The 27,567-nt window shown below is 35.1% G+C and overlaps 1 protein-coding gene and 1 pseudogene across 1 annotated transcript in view; both read left to right on the top strand.

Annotated features, from left to right (window-relative positions):
- Positions 1-27,567, top strand: part of SLC26A7 (solute carrier family 26 member 7) — a 199,116-nt gene that overhangs the window by 146,270 nt on the left and 25,279 nt on the right. Inside the window, exons 11-14 of the mRNA XM_007177491.2 lie at positions 4,042-4,148; positions 5,150-5,216; positions 10,318-10,455; positions 15,748-15,796. Coding sequence (XP_007177553.2) covers positions 4,042-4,148; positions 5,150-5,216; positions 10,318-10,455; positions 15,748-15,796 — 361 coding nt within the window. The remainder of the gene's footprint in view (positions 1-4,041; positions 4,149-5,149; positions 5,217-10,317; positions 10,456-15,747; positions 15,797-27,567) is intronic.
- Positions 6,303-9,187, top strand: LOC103008250 (serine/threonine-protein phosphatase PP1-gamma catalytic subunit B-like; annotated as a pseudogene).

Here is a 27,567-nt window from a genome sequence, read left to right as displayed (position 1 = left end):
AAACTTTGAGGATAAATTTGTTGGCTTCCAGTGTCCTTGATATCTTACAAATTTTGCAAGTCTACATTGTATTTTATAGTTAGGAGTTGTGACCATGTTCTTGTTTCATCAAAGTTGGATTTTCCTCCATATATATTCATTTTTATACTGCTTTGGATGGAGTTTAATAGAGGGGAGTAAAGTAAAAATGATTTTAATACACTATCTAAATCTACATAGAAAGGTTATTCTGGCAGCAGTATGGCAGATGGTTTACAATGTTGATAACAAAAGCAGATAGTTAAGTAGGAGGCTGTTAGAACAGTTTAAGGGAACAATAACAAAGTATGAACTAGGATATTATCAGCGAATTGAGAAGAGGGTATAATTTGAGGTATTTTTTTATTAATAATTGATAGGACTTGGAAATGATTGGACAAGTAGATGAAAAAGGAGAAATAGTAAAATATTATTCCAAGGTTTCTGATTGTAGTGTCTTGAAGAATATTAGTGTTATAACTGAAAGAGAACAGTAGAAGAAGACTTGGGGGGTGAAGTTAATGAGTTTGCATTTGGACACATTGAGTTTGAAGGTATTTGGTAGACTGTTTGAAACTGCTTTAATGGTTCATAATTTGTAATCTCCTACATAGAGGTAATAGTTGAAAACCTGGAGTAAGTAGGGAGTATGGTTTGTGAAGAAAATAATGTTGAGAAAGGTGACATGGATATAGCAGGTACATGATAATTAAATGCGATGTTGGGTTTAGCTTGACAATGGCCTCCTGTTGTTGAAGTGGACAGGTATCTCTAGTTGTTAAGGAATTGAACAGTGAGAGGCCATGGGTTATTGGAATATGATCTGGGAAAAGCATTTGTAGTGATAACATTGCACAGACTTTTGTGGATATATGCTAGATCACCCAGTAGACAGAATATGTCCAGATAACTCAATAGTTAGAATATACCTAAATATCACGAAGAAAAGTTACCAAAGATGTATGTATGTGTAATTTGAAAGTTGAAAGTTTAAGAAAACATGTAAGTAGTCATCACAGATGAAAGGAGAAAGAAAATGTGGCACATATGTACAATGGAATATTACTCAGCCATAAAAAGAAACGAAATTGAGTTTTTTGTAGTGAGGTGGATGGACCTAGAGTTTGTCATACAGAGTGAAGTAAGTCAGAAAGAGAAAAACAAATACCGTATGCTAACACATATATATGGAATCTAAAAAAAAAATAAAAAGGTTCTGAAGAACCTAGGGGCAGGATAGGAATAAAGACACAGATGTAGAGAATAGGCTTTAGGACACGGGGAGGGGGAAGGGTAAGCTGGGACGAAGTGAGAGAGTGCCATGGACATATATACACTATCAAATGTAAAACAGGTAGCTAGTGGGAAGCAGCTGCATAGCACAGGGAGATCAGCTCGGTGCTTTGTGACCACCTAGAGGGGTGGGATAGGGAGGGTGGGAGGGAGAGGCAAGAGGGAGGAGATATGGGGATATATGTATATGTATAGCTGATTCACTTTGTTATAAGGCAGAAACTAACACACCATTGTAAAGCAATTATACTCCAATAAAGATGTTTAAAAAATAAAGACAAATTAGAAATTTTTATTTCTTTAATTTTTTTACAGTTTAATAATAATTCTACTTTGTGTTGTAGATCAAAACCCTCTTTGAGATAATGAGGAAATAGGGATCCAAAATGGAAGCCTTACTGATGGACTTAGAACAGAGTTTGAGTAACTGAACAGTAGAGATAGAATTAAAACCTACAGAAATTTAATAATATGGATCAATCACCAAAACAGCATAACAGATGGAGCAAAGAGGTGAAGTGATTGAGTAGCTGCTGAACTGTGTTTTACACTGATACATTTTCTATAAAAGGAAGAGTTTATGTGTTCCCTACTTGAGGCCAACTTTGGAGTTATATTATGTTTAGGGGCTGTGAGTGCCAAATAGGGAGGAGATCAAGTAAGAATGCATAATGCAAAAAAATAGGGTTTCAAAAAAAAAAAAGTGTTTCAAGAACCCAATTCCTTATAGCTATGACATCTAGGATTTGGATCTTTAATAGGAATTGTTACAGAATAGTGTTGGGCCTTACTCTAACCAGTGGGACTATTTACTTGTCTATGTTACTAATTTCTATTTGATATTTTTTTCAAAGTTATAAATGTAGGCCTGGAAAATAACTAAGCATTATAAGCCCAGCTTACAATAGATGATATTGTGGGAGAGTAAATTCACTTTAAAAATAGAACCAGATGGTACCAACATTTTTGGTCCCTCTGATGAATCATGGCCTCCAGGCTCTGTGTTTTTTAAATGGCAGGGACCAGGATCCTCAGTTCCCCATGCTATATTGAATCATGGAGGTTGGCCAGGAGGAACAGGACTTATAAAGCTTTTGGTGAAGTCTTATTCTGCCACACCCAGGCAGGTTCAGTAAACATTAGGGGAAGAGTGAGAAACAGAGCAATCATGGCAAGTTGAAGTAACGATCAAAAATTTGCAGCCTTATTTTGTACACAGTCAAGTCTGGTGTAATAAGTTGGGAAGGAAAAAACACACTGTGTACAAATAGAAGATTCAAATGACTCTCCATTCACCTGAATAGAGGAAAAACATCTCAGTGTCTAACCTATTAGATGACAGGATGGTGTAATAATAAGTACTAACAGCATTACATTTGTAGGTGATGGATCTTAACATGAGAACACTTAAAATATAGTTTCTCGTTTATTCCCAAATGTTTGTTTCTTCTATAGCAAAAAGGAATTTTACAGATAAAAATCTGTCCATTTGCTTCCAAGGGCTTAGCTTTTGAAAATAGTTCAACATTAAGAACCACTCAAGCTCAGTGTAGATAAATAATACAGACAAAGGAGAAGTAAAAAATTTCAAGTTAAAAAATACCTTTTAGAAACATTTGTTTCAAACTTGTCTGGATAAAAAAAAAAAAAAAAAACTACACCCCTCCAAGAATCTGTGCTGTTTTCAGATTATAGAGAAATTTATTTTTCATTAGCATATGGAATTGAATTATGTTGTTAAAAATGTTTTAAAATGGTAATACAGCTATTGAGACAGAAAGAAATCAACTTAGAATTACTTGCATAAAGTAATGCAGATAATTTGGGAGAAAAGAGAGTTTGAAAATTTTGTTGGTCTACTATTTGCTAAATGTAGAATTTTGTGTTTAGAAAATATAGCTTTCTGGATTTCACAAATTATTTTCCTTTTAAAGTTATTTTTGCCAGAAATAAACTTAGAATTGCCAATATAATACAGTATCCTGTTTCAAATTGTAATTTCAGGTGGTAGACAAAACTGCAATATTGTTGGAATCCCAATTAAAGGAGAAATAGAATTTTCTTGCAATCTTTTGAAATATTCCCAAGAACTAAGGTGGCCTTGAGTTTTTAGCTTTCACAATTTCACAAGTGAACCCTTGCAAATAAAAGTATAACTATTTTTTATAGTGGTTGGTCTAAAAGTGGCTTTGGTCGTGCTGTTAGAGTCAGTCATTTTAAAAATAGGCTTTGAGAGTCCTATGTATCAATAGTAATAAGCTACCTTATTATAAGAATAATAAGTATAAGTTCTTTTTATAGCAATCCGAGAAAACAGAATATTGCTGAGAATGACCAAAAGTCTACAAACACTTGTTTGTAATATTATTACACCAAATGAGAAAACAGTAGGAAATTATGGAATGCTTTTGAACCAAGCACATAAGCCAACTATTTACAGATCTTAAATAGAAAGTTTGTTGGGGATTGAACTAAGGATTGGCAGCATCTATATAAAAAGAATGCGCCTTTTCCCTTTGCCTTTCCCTTAACCTCTGTCACTGGGAGTCCGCTGGGGCCTGGATTTGTTTCTGTGTTCCTGGGCTTCTGTTTCCACCTCCTTGAGTAATGTATTCTTGCTGAGAGATTTCATCACAGGAATGGTAGAGAAGAAGATTGTGATGAATTTAGCAATCACGAGAAAGATGAGAATACAAAGGACCCATATCTTGTTTCCTGTTTCTCTTTCAGGGCATATGGGTCAGTACATATATATTTACAATATGCTTTGCTGCCAATGTGGGACTGCTGTTTGGTGTTGTGTGTACCATAGCTATTGTGATTGGTCGTTTCCCAAGGTAAGATCTTATTTAAATGTTGTTTATTCTGACACAGCAGCAAATATACTGTTGCCAGTTACTTTTATTTCTGTGGAATAGATAGTATTACACTCTCATGTTTTATTTATATTTAGAGACAAAAAGAGAAGATTTTATCTACATGTGATATAAAACAACACTGGTCTTAATGAGGAGAAATATTTTGTCAGAACTACAAAATAGAATATATAAAATCTATTAAAGTAAATAAATTAACCCCACAGCTCTACAGTGCACCACAGAGCTATTTTTTTAAGTGAATGGATATAGTATCTAATGAGACACAAACCATATAACAATGTAATCATTTGAAAAGTTAAATAACCTCAACAAATTTTTCAGAAGCTTTATTAATCTAGATACTTTTTTCTAGATAATTTATTAAAGAACACATTCTTTTTGTTTTCTACTGCACATCTGTAAACCATTCCATATTTTGATCAATTCTTTTTCTGTTTCCCAATGTTCATCATCCGATAATGCTTCTACTCACTTCTCATCCTTCCCTTGAAATTCTTTGTGAAATAATATATTCTTAAAAATTTAAGTTTTACCTTTATAGATTCTATCTTTATGAAGTCTCTATATATAGATTCATTGTTATGTGGTCCAATCTTGCCATTGATTCCCTCTTTATTTCCTTTACCTTGAAACAAGATTTTCTTAAATACTGTATACTTTCTAGCCTTCTCCCTTATTGCTCTTCTTTATCAATCCACCTCTTTAGCTTGAAGATATGGTAACTGGGAGCACAGCTGAGATGAATTACATTTTAAAATCTCTATTTAGATGTCTCTGTTTCTGAGGATCCCAGAAAGATACACATTTACCAGTGTCTTATGAACAAATGGGATATAGCATCTAAACCATTCTAGACACGTTCTAATTGTTAAAACAAAATGGCTTATCCTTTTGATTTCTTCATGGTTAATGTACTAATTTGGAAATGACATTGTATTTTATATCTGCCTTAATTCTAGAGCAAAGACTCTGAGTATAAAAAATATGAAAGAAATGGAATTTAAAGTGAAGACAGAAATGGATGATGTAAGTTTAGTTTCCTTTTCCTTCGTGCAATTAGTAATTTTTGTAAAAGTCAGATAGTTTCAAGGTATCATAAGAAGCAGATAAATTACTACTTTAAAAATGATAATTCTATTTTTGATTAGTTTGAACTTTCAGTGACATGTGTAACCACCATAAATATAGCAATCAACATGCAACAAATCAATAGAACAACAACAGAAATCTTGTATCAGCATGCAGATAAGAGGATAGCATGGTTCATAGATGTACAGTTCACAGAATAATCATGGTCCAGACTAGTTCAGGTATTTGGAAACCTCTTTTCCATTATTAAGTTGACATAAAACAGTCAAACTAAATTAATAGTCTATTCCAAATAAAATGATGGAGGAAGATAAGGAATAGGGAAGGGAATAAAGCAAAGTGGGGTCATGGTATTTGTTAACACAATCAGTGACCCTCTGTTTTATTAGCAGAGGGTAATTGATGCCACTAGGATTTGTTTCTTGCACAGTGGACACCTTTTTAAGGAAACAGCATATAAATTGTCTCACTCAATCCATGTTTAGGCAGGCCAGTTATGTTTGAGTTCTAGCTTCTTGTTCTGAAGGATGACCCAAACAAGTTTAAAGTGAAGAAAGAAAATGTCAACTTGAATTTTTGTCAGTTAAAAAAAATGGCCTCACTTTGAACCTGCTTTGTAATGTTTCACTAACCTTTTTTTTCTTTATTTTTCATTTTTACTTGTTTTAGTACCTCATGATTGCCCTCAGAACAGAGACAACTGACCTCCTATAAGGATCAGTGTCAGGGTATTTCTGAGTAGACTGGAAGTAGAAAGTAGCAGCAGGAGTCCTTCTGTGACACCTAGGGAAATGGCTTGTGCTTTTTAACAAGTATGGAAAGATTTGCTTCATAGAAAGCTATTGGAGTTCAAAGACTTCTTTGAAGGTGTCCCAGGCTCAAGTTTTCCACCAATGCTACCTTTCTTTCCTATCCCTTTCTTTTCTTCCTTTAAATTTTCCATGGGAATTTAATGCTCATGCAAAGTCCCAGACTGACTCAGGCCTCTAAAGTCCTCAGTGTATCCACCCGACACGTACAACCATGTACCATAGCCTTGACATTCTTAGCTTTGAAACAGAATTCAAGTTTGGTATTTTTCAGTTTAAAGAACACTGGTTAATAAATTCTACCTAAGTCATACCTTCTTTTCAAGCTAAATATGTGAGGAAGTGAATGAGGGTATTTGTAGGAAGATGAAAGTGCTAAAATTTCTCCATGTCTTTAAAACTTGATTTGTTCCAGTCTAGCCACCTACCTGAATAATAACAGTGTCACATGGAAATCTTAATTTTATTAGATTATACCTCACTAGTTATTTAATGTTTTGTATCAAAACTAAGAGGGAAAACACTAAGATAGAGAAAGATTTGAATATGAACTCTTAGGGGGAATTTTTAGCTAACTTCAAGAGTAGTGGTGATCTGTCACTCCTCCCTTCTGTTTATGCACGCTCCCACCCCTTCTTCACATGAAACACTCATTCTCAATTTGGAAGACCCCTCCCCACTCAGTGAATTCAACTCTATTGAGAATTTCTTTTTTTGCCCCATTTGAGTCTCTGTTCCTTAATAAATACCTATCTTTAAAAAGTATATTATCTTAAAGCATATTGGCACAAACATGTGGTGTGATTAGTGAGTCAATTTAAGATGTGGGTCTTTGTCATAACTAAACATGACAGGCCAAATGATTGTTTTATTTTTGGCTTATAAGAGATTTCCTCTTGATTAAAAGTTAATTTGGTAACTTAAGCGTTTTTGTTTTCTTGAATTGTTTATTTGCAGCAAATCTTCTCACTTTCTAGAGTTTAAACAGTTGTGTAGCTATAGAAACTTTTTGACATTATCTAGCTTAAAAATTTACCTACGTTAGCTCTCGTGGTTCCAGTGGGGAGAGAAGGAGGAAACAGGGAGCCCCTGCCACCGCAGCCACCACCATGTCTGTGCTGGTGGTGTGGGAAAGGAGGCGTGAATCCCAAGGCGCGAGCCGTAGTTGTTGCCGCTGCGGGAGGGTAGGCGGTGGGAACGTAATGGAAGATATAAACTGAACATCAACAGCATCATCCAATGGCTGCTGGAGGTGAGAGAGTCCAAGCCTGGTAAGATTGTACAGCTACAGGAGAACGAAATCAGAGGACTTTGCTTAAAGTTCGGAGAGATCTTCCACTGTCAGCCTATCCTACTGAAACTTGAAGCACCACTCAAAATATGTGGTGATATCCATGGACAATACTATGATTTGCTTCGACTTTTTGAGTACGGTGTTTTCCTGCCAGAAAGCAAGTACCTGTTTCTTGGGGACTATGTGGACAGGCGATAGCAGTCGTTGGAGACTATATGCCTCTTATTGCCTTACAAAACCAAATATTCCGAGAATGTTTTTCTTCTCAGAGGAAATCACGAATGTGCCAGCATCAATAGAATTTATGGATTTTATGATCAATGTAAAAGAAGATACAACATTAAACTATGGAAAACTTTCACAGACTGCTTGAACTGTTTACCGATAGCAGCCATCATGGATGAGAAAATATTCTGCTGTCATGGAGGTTTATCACCAGGATCTTCAGTCTACGGAGCAGATTCAGTGAATTATTCGACCAATTGATGTACCAGATCAAGGTCTTCTTTGTGATCTTTTGTGGTCTGACCCTGATAAAGATGTCTTAGGCTGGGTTGAAAATGACAGAGGCGTGTCCTTCACATTTGGTGAAGTGGTTGCAAAATTTCTCCATAAGTATGATTTGGATCTTATATGTAGAGCCTATCAGGTGGTTGAAGACGGATATAAATTTTTCGCAAAGAGACAATTGGTCACTCTGTTTTCTGCACCCAATTGTTGTGGAGGGTTTGACAATGCAGGTGCCATGATGAGTGTGGATGAAACACTAATGTGTTCTTTTCAGATTTTAAAGACTGCAGAGAAAAAGAAACCAAATACCATGAGACCCATAACACCTCCAAGGGGTATGATCACAAAGCAAGCAAAGAAATAGATGTCATTTTGACACTGCCTACTTGAGACTTGTAACATATACTATATATCCTTCATTTTTAAAACTGTAATGTATATTGGTCAGCTTGCTCAAATAGTGTTTATGGGCCTCCCCCCTTCCATTTTTGACTTAATGAATGGTATTTTCTGGTTATAACAGCAAATGAAAGATTCTCCACTCCCAAGGAAAAAATGTTTTGTTTTGTTTTGTTCTCTGTTCCTTTTGCCAACAACTTTAGTGATGATGCTAAAGCTATACAGCCCAGGACAGTTTATTCTGTGTAAGGGGTGAGTGTATAGTTGATCTTTTTTAAAAATTCAGTACAGCCCATGAATAATGTAAATGCTCATTTTCTTTAGGATATAGAGACCTAGTGTGCTCAATCTGTACGTTATTGTCATAAAATGCACACTGTTGGATACAAAAAACTGGGAACTTTTTTGTTTGTTAGTTTGTTTCAAAGGGATTTCTTTTTTTCTCTCATTGTCTTGTCACGTACAAACTAGTTTTTATAGCTATCAAAGTTAGGAGTAACTTTCAACCTTACCAGCATCACTGGTATATATATTTAATTAAAGCACACTTTCCCCTGTGGTATACTTAAAATGACAATTAAAGCCATTGTTTTAAAGTTTGTGACTCTTTCCTAAAGCCAAAGTTTCTGTTGAAATATATATTGACACTCCCCTAAGTACAAGGTGGCATGGTTGTGTACCCCTGCTGCCTTCATGGGGATTCAAAAACAGGTTTTTGAGTTTGAATAGCAATTAGTAACATAGTGCTGTTTAAGCTATTGATTAAAGTTAATAACATTTTGTATGATTTCCATATAGTCTTTTCATTAAATAATCTTTTTACAGTTATATCAGGCTTGAACCCGTCCATTCAGAAAGCTTCAAATTATAGAAATAATACTGTTCTATATGAGTGATCTATTATGCTTTCTTTGGCCTACATTCTTTATTCTGCGGTGAAATTGCGGCTTATGAGTCAAAACAAAGGAACTAACTTACTATCCACCAGTTTATACAGAACTCACAGTATCTATGACTTTTTTAAAACTAAGATCTGTTTAAAAGAAATCTGTTTCAACAGCTGACCATGTACAATACCATGTGGTAAAAATGAATTCAGACTTATTAAATGATGAACTTGTTTAAAAAAATTACCTACTTTAAAAAGCAAGGAAGCTAAGAGAGGTTAAACTAATTGTCCAAATTTACATATCTGATATTTTCTTTTATCTTTCTATCTCTGCCTGTATGTGTCTCCTCCTCTATGTGAGTACTAAAGTCTGAAGGAATATTGCTTTATTTAGTTGGTAAGGAGTTATCATTTCATAGAACTTACAGTCCTCTCAGTTTCTAAGACAGACCCCAGCCCCAAAGGTCATGGAGAAGACGGTATTGCCAGGAAGACCTGGGCAAATGGCCAAAGCAGACACCTTTTGTATTGAAATTTTTCCTTCCCCATTTCCTCATGTCTTGCCTACATCCTAAATCCAATGTAATCTAGGCCTGCCCAAAGTGAAATTACCTTCCTGATAATACCTCTTGGTTTCTTTCTCTCAATTAGAACAATCAGTCACTTGTAAGGTTATACTCCAGCCTAAGGAAGACTATGTCATTATGAGGTAAATGACTGATAGTGACCATTTAGGACATATTTTCATTTTTTATAATACTGATGGCTAGGTAAAGGAATTTTAAATTTCTAGACTGAGTGGGAAAGGTACTTTTAGGAGGATAAGTCTTCATGATACTCTTTGGATAGTCTAGGCTGTTGCCTCCCCAAAACCCAATTAGTAGGGATAAGGGCCATTTTTCTGAAAAGCTGCAGACTTATCTCATGGTTACTAATGTGTCTTAATAAAGAGGAAGTACATATTTTCCTCGAGAAGTATGATAGCATATTAAATTCTCCAAAGAAATTTTAATGAAAACATCAGCCAGGAGATTGCTTCCATAAATGAGTGGCATTTGGACTTGTAGGATTTCGATTCATTGTAGGATTTATTTCATTCAGAACTCTGAATCTATTCCTTTTTTCTTCTTGTAAAAGGAAACCCTGCAGCAGGTGAAAATTATCTCAATAAACAACCCACTTGTTTTTCTGAATGTAAAGAAGTTTCATGCTGATCTAATGAACATAATCCAAAAAGAAAATGCCAGCAACCAGCCACTTGATGAAATCAGCAAGGTAGGGTCAACTCTTTCATGATTACAATATCATGCTACAGATAACCTTGTATCATGATGCCCCCAAAACGTTATCATGTAAATATAATATGTTATAAAAGTGTTTAGAGACCTCTTCCCTCACAAAACCTTATATTGTATTATACTTTTTAGTTTAATTAATTAATTAATTTATGGCTGTGTTGGGTCTTCGTTTCTGTGCGAGGGCTTTCTCTAGTTGTGGCAAGTGGGGGCCACTCTTCATCGCGGTGCGCAGGCCTCTCATTATCACGGCCTCTCTTGTTGTGGAGCACAGGCTCCAGACGCACAGGCTCAGTAATTGTGGCTCACGGGCCCAGTTGCTCCGCGGCATGTGGGATCTTCCCAGGCCAGGGCTCGAACCCGTGTCCCCTGCATTGGCAGGCAGATTCTCCACCACTGCACCACCAGGGAAGCCCCCTGTATTATACTTTTTATTTGGCCCTTGTAGTTAGCTTTTAGGTAATTGCTTTTGTTCATTCATTTGTTCAGTTGTTCACTTACTCATTAATTCAGCATATATCTAATGGACATGTGTACTAAGTGCTATAACCCTGAGAAGAATAAATAAGACAAATCACTTAAATCAAAGGATCTTTTTACCAAGAGAAAGAAGAGTTAGATCTACCTCTAAAAGAGAATATGGTAAATGACTCAGAGAAGTATAAACTGTTGCCATCATTATAACGTTATTTTTAAATGTCATCATTCTTTATCTCCATAAATTATCTCAATTAACACAGATAGCAAATCAAATGTGCATCAGGATGAGTACATGTGAATGAGCTATCTGTAATCATTTGAATCCTTATGCTCTCTGCAATGTTAAGAGCATGGACTTTGGAGCTAAGCTGCCTGGGTGAGCCACTTAGGAACGGTGGGACCCTAACCAAGTTATTTAATCTTTTCTGTTTCAGTTTCCTAATCAGTACAAGAGATGATTAAATGAGTTAATATGCACAAAGAAATTAGAATAGCACCTGGCTTACTCAATACTATAAAATTTTAGCTAGTATTATTAGTTTGATTGAGTGCAAATAATGCCCTCTCAATGAAGCATTTCTTGACTATTTTACATAACAAAGATCTCTTTTTTCTCTTGTATCCTTGAGAATATACTATCTCCCAGTCAGTCAGATGCATAGGAGACCTTGGCCCTTCCACTTCTGGTGTCTCAGGAGCTAATTCCACATTCCTGTCTCTGCAGCTTCATGCGTCTGCCTCTGGGCCTCATAGTGATCCACACAACAGAGGTCCTAAATACAAGATCAGATATGAAATTTGCTGGGCACTGTTCAAAATGAAAATGTGAAGTTCCTCGTTCAAGAATTGTTAGGAATTTCAAAATGGTGACAACAGAGCATTAAGCCAAATGAGAGACCCTTCTAAGCATGGGGTCCTGTGTGACTGCACAGGGCTCAAGCCCATGAAGCTGGCCCTGTCTATATATCTCCAGACCTTCTTTACCCCTCACCTGATCTTTAGGATGTCACTTTCATTGTAATATTAAGAACTACCACCTGTGATTTTGGGGTGAGAAGAACTTGCTCTTACGCCAAAGGGGGAGATATATTCCTAATTGTTCAAGTTGTATATTAGGTCTATTTTTAATCACAAAGCCATTCTATACCTTACAGAGTGTTAAACTGTATTATGAGAGAGGTAGGTTCTTGTGGCTGACGTGAAGCTCATAACCACCATGCGTAACAGTATTGTGGGAAAATCTGTCTAGAGTGTCAAATAACCTAATTAACCCACAAGAAGTTGTGGTCTTATTTTACCAAAATTTAAATTTACTTATTGAAATAATATACTAGTTTGTGGGCTTTATCATTTCTAGTAGAGTACCTGACATGAGGATTCTTATAACAAATTATTTATCGATAGTTGATAGTGTTTTCCTTAGAATATTTTCCTGCAAGATTAAGGTTGCTCCAACTTGTTTTCAGAAATTGCAAATTAGCATGTGTTTACCTTGTAGTATACCTTAGAAACAAATCTCATTAACACAGTCGTCTGTGAGAAGGTTCTACATATATGATTTTACCTACTTGGGACTTCAGAAAATTGAGTCTAAAAATCAAATAGAGTTTATTGAATCTAGATTATTGGTACGTAATGGCACCCAAAAGGATTCTTTAACTCAGAACTTTATGATGGTAAGAAAAAATTTATTGAAACTGAGTTCTACTCTAATGATAATAAAGCAAATATTGTATGTATATTTGTATATTATGAATTTTAAAGGACACACCAAGGATTCAGATGGCACTCTGGAATTCCTCCTCTCAGAGGAACCTGGGGTAAACCTTCATTCAGAATGCTTAAAAGGATAGTCTTGAGCATGGATGCTCTTTTGGGCATCTCATATTGTCCTTGTCACACACTGTCTGCCTAGGATATCTACTTATTTTAAGGACTATGCACTTATTGTAAGTTCAGTTTTGGAGTAACAAGTCTGCATCAATTAATCTCTGCTGCAGGTTTGCCTTCCTTTATCAGGCTGAACATAGCAGTCTATAGTTATGCCTTGAACTGGAGTGCTCTGCCAGGGACTTGATCTTCTCTTCTCTGACAGCTGCATTTTCAACAGATAGTAGTGATGGAAGGGCACTTAAAACATTCCAGAGCAGGAAGATTTACATCCTATTCAAAATATAGACTGAAAAAGGATCCCCTGTTAGGTTATGTAACTATATACTTCTATATCATTATACTGCTATACTTCCTGTATATCACTATTAAATATCTCCCTGAATGGAGAAGCTTAGAAGGATCTCAGGCTGCTAGTGTTTGATGGATTCATGCTCATTATTATATAGGCTACAGATATTCACTATAATATTATCACCATTTTGTGGTCTCACTTTGCAAGAGAAGTTTCAATCTGCTGTTTACCTAAAATTTTCTTTTGCTCAGACAAGGTTTTTTTTTTAAAGTAGACTTTATTTTTTGGAACAGTTTTAGATTTACAGAGGAAAATTAAGAAGTTAGTATAGAGAGTTCCTATATACCCCACACCACACACAGTTTCCTCTATTATTAACTTCTTGTATTAGTGTGACATATTTATTATAATCGATCAACCAATATGGGTACATTATCATTAATTAAAGTCCATGCTTTATTCAGATTTACTTAGTTTTACTTAATGTCCTTTTACTGCTCCAGAATTCCAACCAGGATATTACATTACATTTAGTTATCCTGTCTCCTTAGGTTCTCTTCGCTGTGATAGTTTCTTAGACTTTCCCTTTTTTGATGGCCTTGACAGTTTTGAGTAGTACTGGTCAGGTATTTTGTAGAATGCCCCTCTGGTGGAATTATCTCTTAGTTTTCTCATGGTAGGACTGGAGATATGGGTTTTCAGGAGGAAAACTATAGAGGTGAAGTGCCATTTTCATCACATTGTTTCAAGGGTACATAATATAAACATGATTTATCACTGTTGATGTTGACCTTGATCACCTGGATGAGATAGTATTTGTCAGGTTTCTTCACTGTAAAGTTACTCTTTTTTCGCCTTTCCATGCTGTAGTCCTTGAAAGCAAGTCACTATGTGCAGCCTGTATTAAGGAGTGTGGAGTCATTCTCCACCTTCTCGAGGGTGGAGTATCTGATTTAAAATTCTTCTGCAGGAGAGATTTCAGACAAGATATTTTAAGAGGAGGGAAAGGAAGCACATTTGTTGACTGTCTCTCAAGGGCAAGTCCCTTTAAATGGGCTATCTAACTTAATTGTCATCAGCCCCATGATGTAACTGACTTTACCTGAATGTTACAAAAAAGGAAAGTTGAGACTTAGAAATGTAAAATAACCTGGTGAAAATTATTTGATAACTGTCAGAATCAGACTTAAAATATATAAGTTGAACCACTGGGATTAAGAAGGGAAAATAGATGTTTTGTGGTCACCCTCTAAGATGAAATCTGATTTCATGGGAAAAGCAGTATAATGTAGAAGTTTGAAGCATGAGGTGCAGAGTGGAAAGATATGAGCTCAGGTTTTAACTCAGTTCTTACTAGCTTTGTGACTTTGGTCAAATTATTTAACAATTTCAATCTTTAGAAGTCTTCCAAATTCAGAAATTTTCCAACTTTCAGATGAAAAATGAGTTCAGTAACTTCATAGGATTATTCTGAGGATTAAATGATTAATGTAAAGTTCTTGGTATATAGTAAGTACTCAAGAAATAACAATTGCTATCATCATTAACAGTAATAACAATAACACATTTTTGAGAAGTACATAGCATGTTATAATTTTAGAAGCATCAATTATTTTTAATTTCAAAGAAGTTTAATTGTAGGATATAGAGTCGTTTTCAATCTCCAGCATTTTCATAAATCAGGAATGTTTTTTCTTGGACATTTTCATGGAGCTTCAGATGAACAGCTAACTTTTAAAATTTTTATTTTTTTTGGAGTATGGTTGATTTACAATATTGTGTTAGTTTCAGGTTACAACAAAGTGATTCAGTTATACAAACATATTTATCTTTTTTTTCATATTCTTTTCACTTACAGGTTATTAAAAAATATTAAGTACAATTCCCTGTGCTACACAGTAGGTCCTTGTTGGTTATATACTTCATATATAGTAGTGTGTATATGTTAATCCCCAAATCCTAATTTATTCTTCCTCCACGCTTTCCCCATTGGTAACCATACACTTGTTTTCTATGTCTATGAGTCTGTTTCTGTTTTGTAAATAAGTTCATTTGTATCATTATTTTTTAGAGTCCACATATAAGCAATATCATATGATATTTATCTCTCTCTGGCTTACTTCACATTACTCAGCCATAAAAAAGAATAAAGTAATGCCATTTGCAGCAACATGGATGGACCTAGAGTTTATCATATTAAGTGAACAACTAACTTTTGTATAATATGAAATATATGGTTGGCGGTCTCTCTTTGAGGGTGCTGTGTTAATGAAGTTAATTTCTGATTAGATAGGCTACAATGAAAAACATGTACAAATGTTCAATTCCTGATCAAATATCAAAACAAATGTAATCTTGCAGAAAATGTTCTAAAGAAGATAGTCTGACTTGATAATTTAAATTATCTACTGAGCTAACATAAACTTAGAACTAATTATTTTATTATTTTAGTTTGTTGTATTTATCATTCTGGAAAAAAAGCTAGGAAAAATAATCATTGGAGACTAGTTTTCTTTGTTATTTATGGAGAAAAGAATGATGTTCTTTTTCAGGGACAGAAATGAATTTTTATAATGTTATTCTTCTTTATATTTGTTTTCATTTCAGTGTGAACAAAACACATTGCTCAATTCTCTATCCAATGGCATTTGCAATGGTGAGTTAGCTTAAAAAAAACTAAGTGTTCTGACTTGAATATAGGCCAGAGAATGAAATCTTCTTCCCCTTCTTCTCCCTCTCTGCCTCCTACTTCTGTCCTCCCTCTCTCCTCCTGATCTGCATCCTCCCTCTCCTCTCCACCTTCTCTTCCTCCCTCCTCCCATTCTCTCCTCCTCCATCTCCCTCCTCCTTGCCTACTCCAGCCTCCTCTCTTTTTTCTCTCTTCCTCCTTCTTTCTCTTTTCTCACTCCTATTCTATCCTCCCCCTTCCTCCTTCTTTTCTTCTTTTTCCCTCTCATCCTCCTAATCTTTTAGAAGTGAATTTAAGATGTATAAACCTACAAAGGATGAAGGTATACAACTTTATTATGAGGCATTAAGAATACCTGAAACACAAATTAATGGTATTTTTTTGTAAAAATGGAAGGAAATACAATGTCCACTAATCAGAATGTACAATATTGAAAAGATGTCAGTCCTCAAATTTATTTATAGATATAAATTGAATCACAATTAAAATTCCAATAGGACATTTTAATGGCAATGGACAAGCTCATTCTAAATTTTGTACAAAAACTCAAATGGCCAAGAATAGGCACAACTGTTGAAATATATGAACAAGTGGGAGAGCATGTTTTCTTATGTATGTATAGATGTATTATAAAGCCCTAATAATCAGTGCAGTGTGGTACTGGTTCAGAGATAAGTGAACAGATCAATAGGACAGAGTAGAGAGCACAGAAGTGAGGAAAAAAATCTCACATGTATTGGCGTTTTATTTGTGACAGAAGTGGCACTGCAGAGCAGTGAGTAAAAGACAGTTTTGTTAATATACAATGATGAGACAATCATGTATCCATAATGAATGAAATTAGACCTTTATCTCATACCATACCCCAAATCAGTACCAGCTGGATCAAAGTCCTAGGAGTGGTAGACAAATTATAAATTTAGAAGAGAATATAGGAGAATATATATAAGAAATGTTAAACATTATCATTAAAATTCACTAGATTATTATCAAGAGCTTTTGTTTACCAAAAGGCACCATATAAAGCATAAAAAGATAAGCCAGAGTAAAGGCAGATAGGTGTAACAAATAAAATGGAGAAAGTATTGCACTCCCCAGCATATCAAGGAGTAAAAATGGCAGATGGCCTGTTAGGAAAATGGGCAAGAGACATGAACAGGCATTTCACAAAATGAGACATTTTCAAATATACCAATAAACATATGAGAATATGCTTAAATTCACTATTGTTATTTATAATAATTATTGAGGAAATGTATATTAAATTCATAATAAAACACTATATATATATATATATATATATATATATATATATATATATATAATTGATATTTTTAAAAGTCTGACAATACCAAGTATTGGTGAGGATGTACAGCAACAAAAAGTTTCTTGCAGTGCTAGTGGGAGTGTAAACTGTTACAACCATCTTGGAAAACAGTTTGGCAATATCATATAAAGTTGAAGATACCATACCTTATGACCAGCAATTCCACTTATACATTCTAGCAAGTTACATAAACAAGAACATTCACACAGTATTGTTTGTAACTACACAAATCTGGAAACAGCTCATATTTCAAAAAAAAATTATCAGGTATATATAACTATGGAATATTTGTACATTTGAATTTTTATTTGATATATTTATTATACTATATACATATACAATAATGAAAACTAGATGAGTCTTATAAACATAATTGGGAAAAAATAAAAAGATGAAAGAAAACATTAAATTCAAATTCCATTATATAAACTTAAAAAAAAAAGACAGGAAAAGCTGACATATTGATTTTTGTTTTTCTAAAGATAATAAAAAAGGAATCTCTTAATATTTGTACCTGGAAACATATACAAGATTGTTCATAGTAGCTTTGTTTATAATTCTCCCAAATGCAGAAACAACTAAAATATTCATTAACAGTACAGTGGATAAAGAACATATGGAATGTTTATATAAATACTTATTATAATAAATACATATTATAATATCTATTATATTAATTTATGTAAAGTATTCTAAATAAATGTATAACATATAGAATAGAATAAAATAAATATCATCTAAATATATGAATTAATTGCATGACCCACATCAACAAGGATGCAGCTCAGATGTTAGCTTCTCTGGTCTCTTCTGACTTCTTGTAGCAAATTTACTTTCTCCTACATTGTGCTTTCAAAGGACGCTTGTATAATACTGTTATTGTACTTATTTAATGATCATTTCTTAAGGGTCTCACTTTTCTGCTAATCTGGAAACTTTTTAAGGGCATTCTCACCTCTGCATCACTAAATCAGGCTCACTTTGCACAGAACAGTAGCTGATGGGCATGGTCACCTTTGCTGTGTCCTTGTGAAATTTTGGCACCCAGTGGCCCTTTTATAGTAGCCGGGACTAGTTGACCAGAATATTTTTCTGGTATTTTCCTTCTCTCCCCTCTTCTGAAACTCCAGAGTATCCTAGGTTCTCCCATCTCTCACTCTTGTTCAGGGGCAACCTCCTGTTCTCACTTCCCTGAGCTTTAAATCCTCAGGTTTCATCTACTGCTCATGTTCTTGGTTTCCTCTCTCAATTTAACTAGTAAAACCTATAACTCTTGGTTTTATTGCCTTTACATTTTCACTTCTGTGACTCTAATTCTGTCCTTAACCATATTCAAAATGAATTAGTATGACTTTCATATTTTTTATTTTTTCTGCTATGAGACAGTCTTGGTCTTACTCCACGGATAGAAAATACCCAGTTTCCCATGCTTACATCAGACAGAATTAATTAATCAAGGCACTTCCTCCTATGAGCCAAAGTAACTTGAGAATCTTCTAAACAGGCAGTTGCAAGAAGCTGCTACAAATGGTTGGTGTTGACACAGAAGCTGAGATGTAGTTGCCATCCAGCTTTATTCTATTCTGTGATGTAATGACACATTAATCTTAAATCACCTTTTTTTAAAAAAGCCTTCTTAGGCATTAGAGATTATAAAGGTTCCCTTCTGAGGATCAAGTGCCCACTACTCATCTTGACACCTAAAACCTTTCCTTATTTTCTCAAACTGATTTCCCTTTTACTACACATTACACAAGTTCTCTTTCCCAATCAGATGAATCAGTTCATGGCCCCTACATCTAATTTTATCGTCCCTGGATCTGATCCTTTATTTATATTCTCCCTTCTAAAACAATCTACTTTTTTGCCAATCCAAACACTATACTTTCTTCAAGGTTTAATAAAGAAGTAAAGTAAATTGAAGGGACACACTCTTTGGCAATCTCAGGTAGACAAAGAAGTCAGCCAGATCCATAGAGGGGAATATACAGTCAAGTGCAGCCTGGAATTCAGTGTCTTCAGCTATAAGATGGAAATCATAGTAACATGGAGAGACTACCACATGCCTCACTCAGTCACATATCACCTTACATGGTTATAAAGTGTTTCATTCATGCATATTTTCCTCCTAACTAGATTTCTAAGGGAAGAAATGTATTTTAAATTTCCATTGCATTATCCTTCATTGTCCAATAAACACTAGGTCAGTAAATGAAAATTACAATGCTAATATTTGTATAGCACTTCCAAGTTTTCAAAGGACATTCTTCTGAATAACTGAAATAGATAATTGGTAACTATACTTCCATTTTCAAACAGGTAATAGGATATTCTTCATTTTACTGATGAAAATGTTGAGGACATAGATAAGTAACTTTCTCAGGATTGTGCAGTTGGTTAGGAACAGAGGAGGAACTCAAGTCCCTATCGAAGACAGATGTGTGTACAGGAAAGGTTGCTTAAAGTTGGGATTTGAGAGTTCTGAGCCAGATGCAGTCTGCAGGAACACAACCAAGAAGGGTGGGTTGGTGCTAATACAGGGAAAAGGAGGTAACAGACAGTGCCATCTTCCTCTGCTTTGGTTGAAAGCTTGTGAAAATGGAGATAGAGGATGGACTTAAAAGAGATTTCAGTATGTAATTAACATAACCAGCACTGTTTGGGTGTTGGGGGAAGAGAGAGGGCAATGCAAATGATGATTTGAAGCTTTGAAACGCTCAAACTGGGATAAATAACAGGAAATCCAGGAGGGTAGCTAAAAGGAAAGGGAAGTTTATTTTAGAAGATAGTGAATTTAAGATACTGTGAGACCAGCAGGAGACATCCATGAGTTTTGGGGACCACTGAAGAGATCTGGAAGTAACTAAAGCAAAAGGAGATATTAGCTGGGAAAGGGAGTAGGAAAGAGGAAAGATAATAAAAAATACCACCCCCAACAATCTTTACAGAAGAGGAAGATTGGATTGAATAATCAAAATATGTAAATACATATAAACTACATAAATAATAACATGGAAGTCATCATATTGCTCTGAATGAAAAAAAAAATTGCACAAATGTGAACAAATCTTCCATTAACATGTTTAGTATGTTGTGTTCCAAAACACTTTAGTCACATTATGCCATTACCAAGAGGCACTCTGTCAACGTCTCTCTTAGCATTGTGATTTTTCAGGTTCATTTCCACCACCTTCTTTTTTTTTTTTTAACATCTTTATTGGTGTATAATTGCTTTACAATGGTGTGTTAGTTTCTGCTTTACAACAAATTGAATCACCTATACATATACATATATCCCCATATGTAGTCCCTCTTACGTCTACCTCCGACCTTGCATATCCCACCCCTTTAGGTGGTCACAAAGCACCCAGCTGATCTACCTGTGCTATGCGGCTGCTTGCCACTAGCTATCTATTTTATATTTGGTAGTATATATAAGTCCATGCCACTCTCTCACTTTATCCCAACTTACCTTTCCCCCTCCCCCTGTCCTCAAGTCCATTCTCTATGTCTGCGTCTTTATTCCTGTCCTGCCACTAGGTTCATCAGAACATTTTTTGTTTTATTTTTTTAGATTACATAAATATGTGTTAGCACGCCATATTTATTTTTCTCTTTCTGACTTACTTCACTCTGTATGACAGTCTCTATGTCCATCCACCTCACTACAAATAAGTCAATTTAGTTTCTTTTTATGGCTGGGTAATATTCCATTGTATATATGTGCCACATCTTTATCCATTCATCAGTCGATGGACTCTTAGGTTGCTTCCATGTCCTGGCTATTGTAAATAGTGCTGCAATGAACACTGTGGTATATGACTCTTTTTGAATTACGGTTTTCTCAGGGTATGTGCACAGTACTGGGAATGCTGGGTCGCATGGTAGTTCTATTTTTAGTTTTTTAAGGAAACTCCATACTGTTTTCCATAGTAGCTGTATCAATTTACATGCCCACCAACAGTGCAAAGGGTTCCCTTTTCCCCACACCCTCTCCAGCATTTATTGTTTGTAGATTTTTTGTTGATGGCCATTCTGACTGGTGTGAGGTGATATCTCATTGTAGTTTTGATTTGCATATCTCTAATGATTAGTGATGTTGAGCATCCTTTGATGTGTTTGTTGGCAATCTGTATATCTTCTTTGGAGAAATGTCTGTTTAGGTCTTCTGCCCAATTTTGGATTGGGATGTTTGTTTTTTTAATATTGAGCTGCATCAGATGCTTGTAAATTTTGGAGATTAATCCTTTGTCAGTTGCTTCATTTGCAGATATTTTCTCCCATTCTGAGGGTTGTCTTTTCATCTTGTTTATGGTTTCCTTTGCTGTGCAAAAGAATTTAAGTTTCATTAGGCCCCATGTGTTTATTTTTGTTCTTATTTCCATTTCTCTAGGCAGTGGGTCAAAAAGGATCTTGCTGTGATTTATGTCATAGAGTGTTCTGCCTATGTTTTCCTCTAAGAGTTTGATGGTGTCTGGCCTTACATTTAAGTCTTTAATACATTTTGAGTTTATTTTTGTATATGGTGTTAAGGAGTCTTCTAATATCATTCTTTTATATATAGCTGTCCAGTTTTCCCAGCACCACTTATGGAAGAGGCTGTCTTTTCTCCATTGGATATTCTTCCCTAATTTATCAAAGATAAGGGGACCATATGTGCGTGAGTTCATCTCTAGGCTTTCTATCCTGTTCCATTGATCTATATTTCTGTTTTTGGGCCAGTAACATACTGTCTTGATTACTGTAGCTTTGCAGTATTGTCTGCAGTCTGTGAGCCTGATTCCTCCAGCTCTGTTTTTCTTTCTCAAGATTGCTTTGGCTATTTGGGGTCTTTTCTGTTTCCATACAAATTGTGAAATTTTTTATTCTAGTTCTGTGAAAAATGCCATTTGTAGTTTGATAGGGATGGAATTGAACCTGTAGATGGCTTTGGGTAGTAGAGTCATTTTCACAATGTTGATTCTTCCAACCCAAAAACATGGTATATCTTTCCATCTGTTTGTATCATCTTTAATTTTTTCATCAGTTTCTTATAGTTTTCTGCATACATGTCTTTTGTCTCCTTAAGTAGGTTTATTCCTAGGTGTTTTACTATTTTTCTTGCAATGGTAAATGGAAGTGTTTCCTTAATCTCCTTTTCTGACCTTTCATTGTTAGTGTATAGGAATGCAAGAGATTTCTGTACATTAATTTTGTATCCTGCTACTTTACCAAATTCATTGATTAGCTCTAGTATTTTTCTGGTAGCATCTTGAGGATTCTCTATGTGTAGTATCATGTCATCTGCAAACAGTGACCTTTATTTCTTCTTTTCCGATTTGGATTCTTTTTATTTCTTTTACTTCTCTGATTGCTCTGGCTAAAACTTCCAAAACTATGTTGAATAACACTGGTGAGAGTGGGAAACCTTGTTTTGTTCCTGATCTTAGTGGAAATGGTTTTAGTTTTTCACCATTAAGAACCATGTTGGGTGTGGGTTTGTCATATATGGCCTTTATTATGTTGAGGTAAGTTCCCTCTATACCTACATTCTGGAGGGTTTTTTTTTTTATCATAAATGGGTGTTGAATTTTGTCCAAAGCTTTTTCTGCATCTATTGAGATGATCATATTGTTGTTCTCCTTCAATTTGCTAATATGGTGTATCACATTGATTGATTTGCATTTATTGAAGAATCCTTGCATTCCTGGGATAAACCCCACATGATCATGGTGTATGATCCTATTAATGAGCTGTTGGATTTTGTTTGCTACTATTTTGTTGAGGATTTTTGCATCTATGTTCACCACTGATATTGGCCTGTAGTATTCTTTTTTTGTGACATCTTTTTCTGATTTTAGTAACAGGGTGATGGTGGCCTTATAGAATAAGTTTGGGAGTGTTCCTCCCTCTGCTATACTTTGGAAGAGTTTGAGAAGGACAGGTGATAGCTCTTCCCTAAATGTTTGATAGAATTCACCTGTGAAGCCATCTTGTCCTTGGCTTATGTTTGTTGGAAGATTTTAAATCACAGTCCCAATTTCAGTGCTTGTGTTTCATCTGTTTATATTTTTTATTTTTCCTGGTTAAGCCTCTGAAAGTTGTGCTTTTCTAAGAATTTGTCCATTTCTTCCAGGTTGTCCATTTTATTGGCATAGAGTTGCTTGTAGTAATCTCTCATGATGCTTTGTATTTCTGAAGTGTCAGTTGTTACTTCTTTTTCATTTCTAATTCTATTGTTTTGAGTCTTCTCCCTTTTTTTCTTTTTCTTTTTAAAACGTATTTATTGGAGTATAATTGGTTTATAATAGTGTGTTAGTTTCTGCTTTATAACAAAGTGAATCAGCTATGCATATACTTATATCCCCATATCTCTTTCCTCTTGCATCTCCCTCCCTCTCACCTTCCCTATCCCACCCTTCTAGCTGGTCACAAAGCACTGAGCAGATCTCCCTGTGCTATGTGACTGTTTCCCACTAGCTATCTATTTTACATTTAGTACTGTATATATGTCCATATATATACACTACCACTCTCTCAGTTTGTCCCAGCTTACCCTTCCCACTCCCCATGTCCTCAAGTCCATTCTCTAGTAGGTCTGCATCTTTATTACCTTCTGGTCCCTAGGTTCTTCAAGACCATTTTTTCTTTTTTCTAGATTCCATATATATGTGTTAGCTTACGGTGTTTGTTTTTCTCTTTCTGACTTACTTCACTCTGTATGACAGACTGGATGTCCATCCACCTCACTACAAATAACTCAATTTCGTTTCTTTTTATGGCTGAGTAATATTCTATTGTACATATGTGCCACATCTTCTTTATCCATTTATCTGTCGATGAACACTTAGGTTGCTTCCATGTCCTAGCTATTGTAAATAGAGCTGCAATGAACATTTTGGTACATGACTTTTTGAATTATGGTTTTCTCAGGTATATGCCCAGTAGTGGAATTGCTGGGTCGTATGGGAGTTCTATTTTTAGTTTTTTAAGGAACCTCCATACTGTTCTCCATAGTGGCTCTATCTACGTACATTCCCACCAACAGTGTATGAGGGTTCCCTTTTCTCCACACCTTCTCCAGCATTTATTGATGATGGCCATTCTAACCAGTGAGAGTAGATATCACATTGTAGTTTTGATTTGCATTTCTCTAATGATTAATGATGTTGAGCATTCTTTCATGTGTTTGTTGGCAATCTGTATATCTTCTTTGGAGAAATGTCTATTTAGGTCTTCTGCCCATTTTTGGATTGGGTTGTTTGTTTTTTGATATTGAGCTACATGAGCTGCTTGTAAATTTTGGAGATTAATCCTTTGTCAGTTGCTTCATTTGCAAATATTTTCTCCCATTCTCAGGGTTGTATTCTCATCTTGTTCATGTTTTCCATTGCTGTGCAAAAGCTTTTAAGTTTCATTAGATCCCATTTGTTTACTTTTGTTTTTATTTCTATTCCTCTAGGAGGTGGGTCAAAAGGTATCTTGCTGTCATTTATGTCATAGAGTGTTCTGCCTATATTTTCCTCTAAGAGTTTGATAGAGTCTGGCCTTACAGTTAGGTCTTTAATGCATTTTGAGTTTATTTTTGTGTATGGTTTTAGGGAGTGTTCTAATTTCTTTCTTTTACATGTAGTTGTCCAGTTTTCCCAGCACCACTTATTGAAGAGGCTGTCTTTTCCCCATTGGATATTCTTACCTCCTTTATCACAGATAAGGTGACCATATGTGCGTGGGTTTATCTCTGGGCTTTCTATCCTGTTCCATTGATTTATATTTCTGTTTTTATGCCCGTACCATACTCTCTTGATTACTGTAGCTTTGTAGTATAGTCTAAAGTCAGGGCACCTGATTCCTCCAGCTCCATTTTTCTTTCTCAAGATTGCTTTGGCTCTTTGGGGTCTTTTCTGTTTCCATACAAATTGTGAAATTTTTTGTTCCAGTTGTGTAAAAATTGCTAGTGGTAGTTTGATGGGGATTGCATTGAATCTGTTGCTTGCTTTGGGTAGTATAGTCACTTTCAAAATGTTGATGCTTCCAATCAAAGAACATGGTATATTTCTCCATCTATTTGTATCACCTTTAACTTATTTCTTCAGTGTCTTATAATTTTCTGCATATAGGTCCTTTGTCTACTTAGGTAGGTTTATTCCTAGGTATTTTATTCTTTTTGTTGCAATGGTAAATGGGAGTGTATTCTTAATTTCAGTTTCAGATTTTTCATCATTAGTGTGTAGGAATGAAAGAGATTTCTGTGCATCAATTTTGTATCCTGCCACTTTACCAAATTCATTGATTAGCTCTAGTAGTTTTCTGGTAACATTTTTAGGATTCTCTATGGATATTATCATGTCATCTACAAACAGTGACAGCTTTCCTTCTTCTTTTCCAATTTGGATTCTTTTTATTTCTTTTTCTTCTCTAATTGCTGTGGCTAAAACTTCCAAAACTATGTTGAACAATAGTGGTGAGAGTGTACAACCTTATCTTGTTCCTGATCTTAGTGGAAATGGTTTCAATTTTTCACCATTGAGGACAATGTTGGCTGTAGGTTTGTCATATATGGCCTTTATTATGTTGAGGTAAGCTCCTGCTATGCCTACTTTCTGAATGATTTTTATTATAAATGGGTGTTGAATTTTGTCGAATGCTTTCTCTGCATCTATTGAGATAATCATATGGTTTTTCTCCTTCAGTTTGTTAATATGGTGTATCACATTGATTGATTTGCATATATTGTAGAATCCTTGCATTCCTGGGATAAACCCCACTTGATCATGGTGTATGATCTTTTTAATGTGCTGTTGGATTCTGTTTGCTAGTATTTTGTTGAGGATTTTTGCATATATGTTCATCAGTGATATTGGTTTGGTAGTTTTCTTTTTTTGTGACATCTTTGTCTGCTTTTGGTGTCAGGGTGATGGTGGCCTTGTACAATGTGTTTGGGAGTGTTCCTCCGTCTGCCATATTTTGGAAGAGTTTTAGAAGGATAGGTGTTATCTCTTCTCTAAATGTTTGATAGAATTCGCCTGTGAAGCCATTTGGTCCTGGGCCTTTGTTTGTTGGAAGATTTTTAATAACAGTTTCAATTTCAGTGCTTGTGATTGGTCTGTTCATATTTTCTATTTCTTCCTGGTTCAGTCTAGGCAGGTTTTGCATTTCTAAGAATTTGTACATTTCTTCAAGGTTGTCCATTTTATTGGCATATAGTTGCTTGTAGTAATCTGTCATGATCCTTGGTATTTCTGCAGTGTCAGTTTTTACTTCTTTTTCATTGCTAATTCTATTGATTTGAGTCTTCTCCCATTTTTTCTTGATGAGTCTGGATAATGGTTTATCAATTTTGTTTATCTTCTCAAAGAAACAGCTTTTAGTTTTATTGATCTTTGCTCTCGTTCCTTCATTTCTTTTTTTATTTATTTCTGATCTTATCTTTATGGTTTCTTTCCTTCTGGTAACTTTGGTGTTTTTTTGTTCTTCTTTCTCCAATTCCTTTAGGTGTATGGTTAGGTGGTTTATTTGAGATGTTTCTTGTTTCTTAAGGTAGGATTGTATTGCTATACTCTTCCCTCTTAAAACTGCTTTTGCTGCATCCCTTAAGTTTTGGGTCATTGTGTTTTCATTGTGCTTTGTTTCCAGATATTTTTTGATTTCCTCTTTGATTTCTTCAGTGATCTCTTGGTTATTCAGTAGTGTATTGTTTATCCTCCATGTGTTTGTATTTTTTCAGATTTTTTCCTGTAATTGATATCTAGTCTCATAGCATTGTGGTCAGAAAAGCTACTTGATATGATTTCAATTTTCTTAAACTTACCAAGGCTTGATTTCTGACCCAAGATATGATGTATCCTGGAGAATGTTTCATGAGCACTTGAGAGGAAAGTGTATTCTGTTGTTTTTGGATGGAATGTCCTATAAATATCAATTAGGTTCATCTTGTTTAATGTATCATTTAAAGCTTGTGTTTCTTTATGTATTTTCATTTTGGATGATCTGTCCATTGGTGAAATTGTGGTGTTACATTCCCCTAGTATGATTGTGTTACTGTCAATTTACCCTTTTATGGCTGTTAGTATTTGCCTTATGTATTGAGGTGCTCCTACGTTGGGTTCATAAATATTGACAATTATTATATATTCTTCTTGGATTAATCCCTTGATCATTATGTAGTGTCCTTCTTTTCTCTTGTAATAGTCTTTGTTTTAAAGTCAATTTTGTCTGATATGAGAATTGCTACTACAGATTTCTATTTTTTTAAAATTTTATTTATTTATTTATTTATTTATTTATGGCTGTGTTGAGTCTTCGTTTCTGTGCGAGGGCTTTCTCTAATTGCAGTAAGTGAGGCCCACTCTTCATCGTGGTGCACAGGCCTCTCACTATCGTGGCCTCTCTTGTTGCGGAGCAGAGGCTCCAGACGCACAGGCTCAGTAAT

Source organism: Balaenoptera acutorostrata, chromosome 17, assembly GCF_949987535.1.
Source record: "Balaenoptera acutorostrata chromosome 17, mBalAcu1.1, whole genome shotgun sequence".
Taxonomy (NCBI): domain Eukaryota; kingdom Metazoa; phylum Chordata; class Mammalia; order Artiodactyla; family Balaenopteridae; genus Balaenoptera; species Balaenoptera acutorostrata.
Note: the sequence above shows the minus strand (reverse complement) of the source record. Positions and strands in the feature narration are given on the sequence as shown.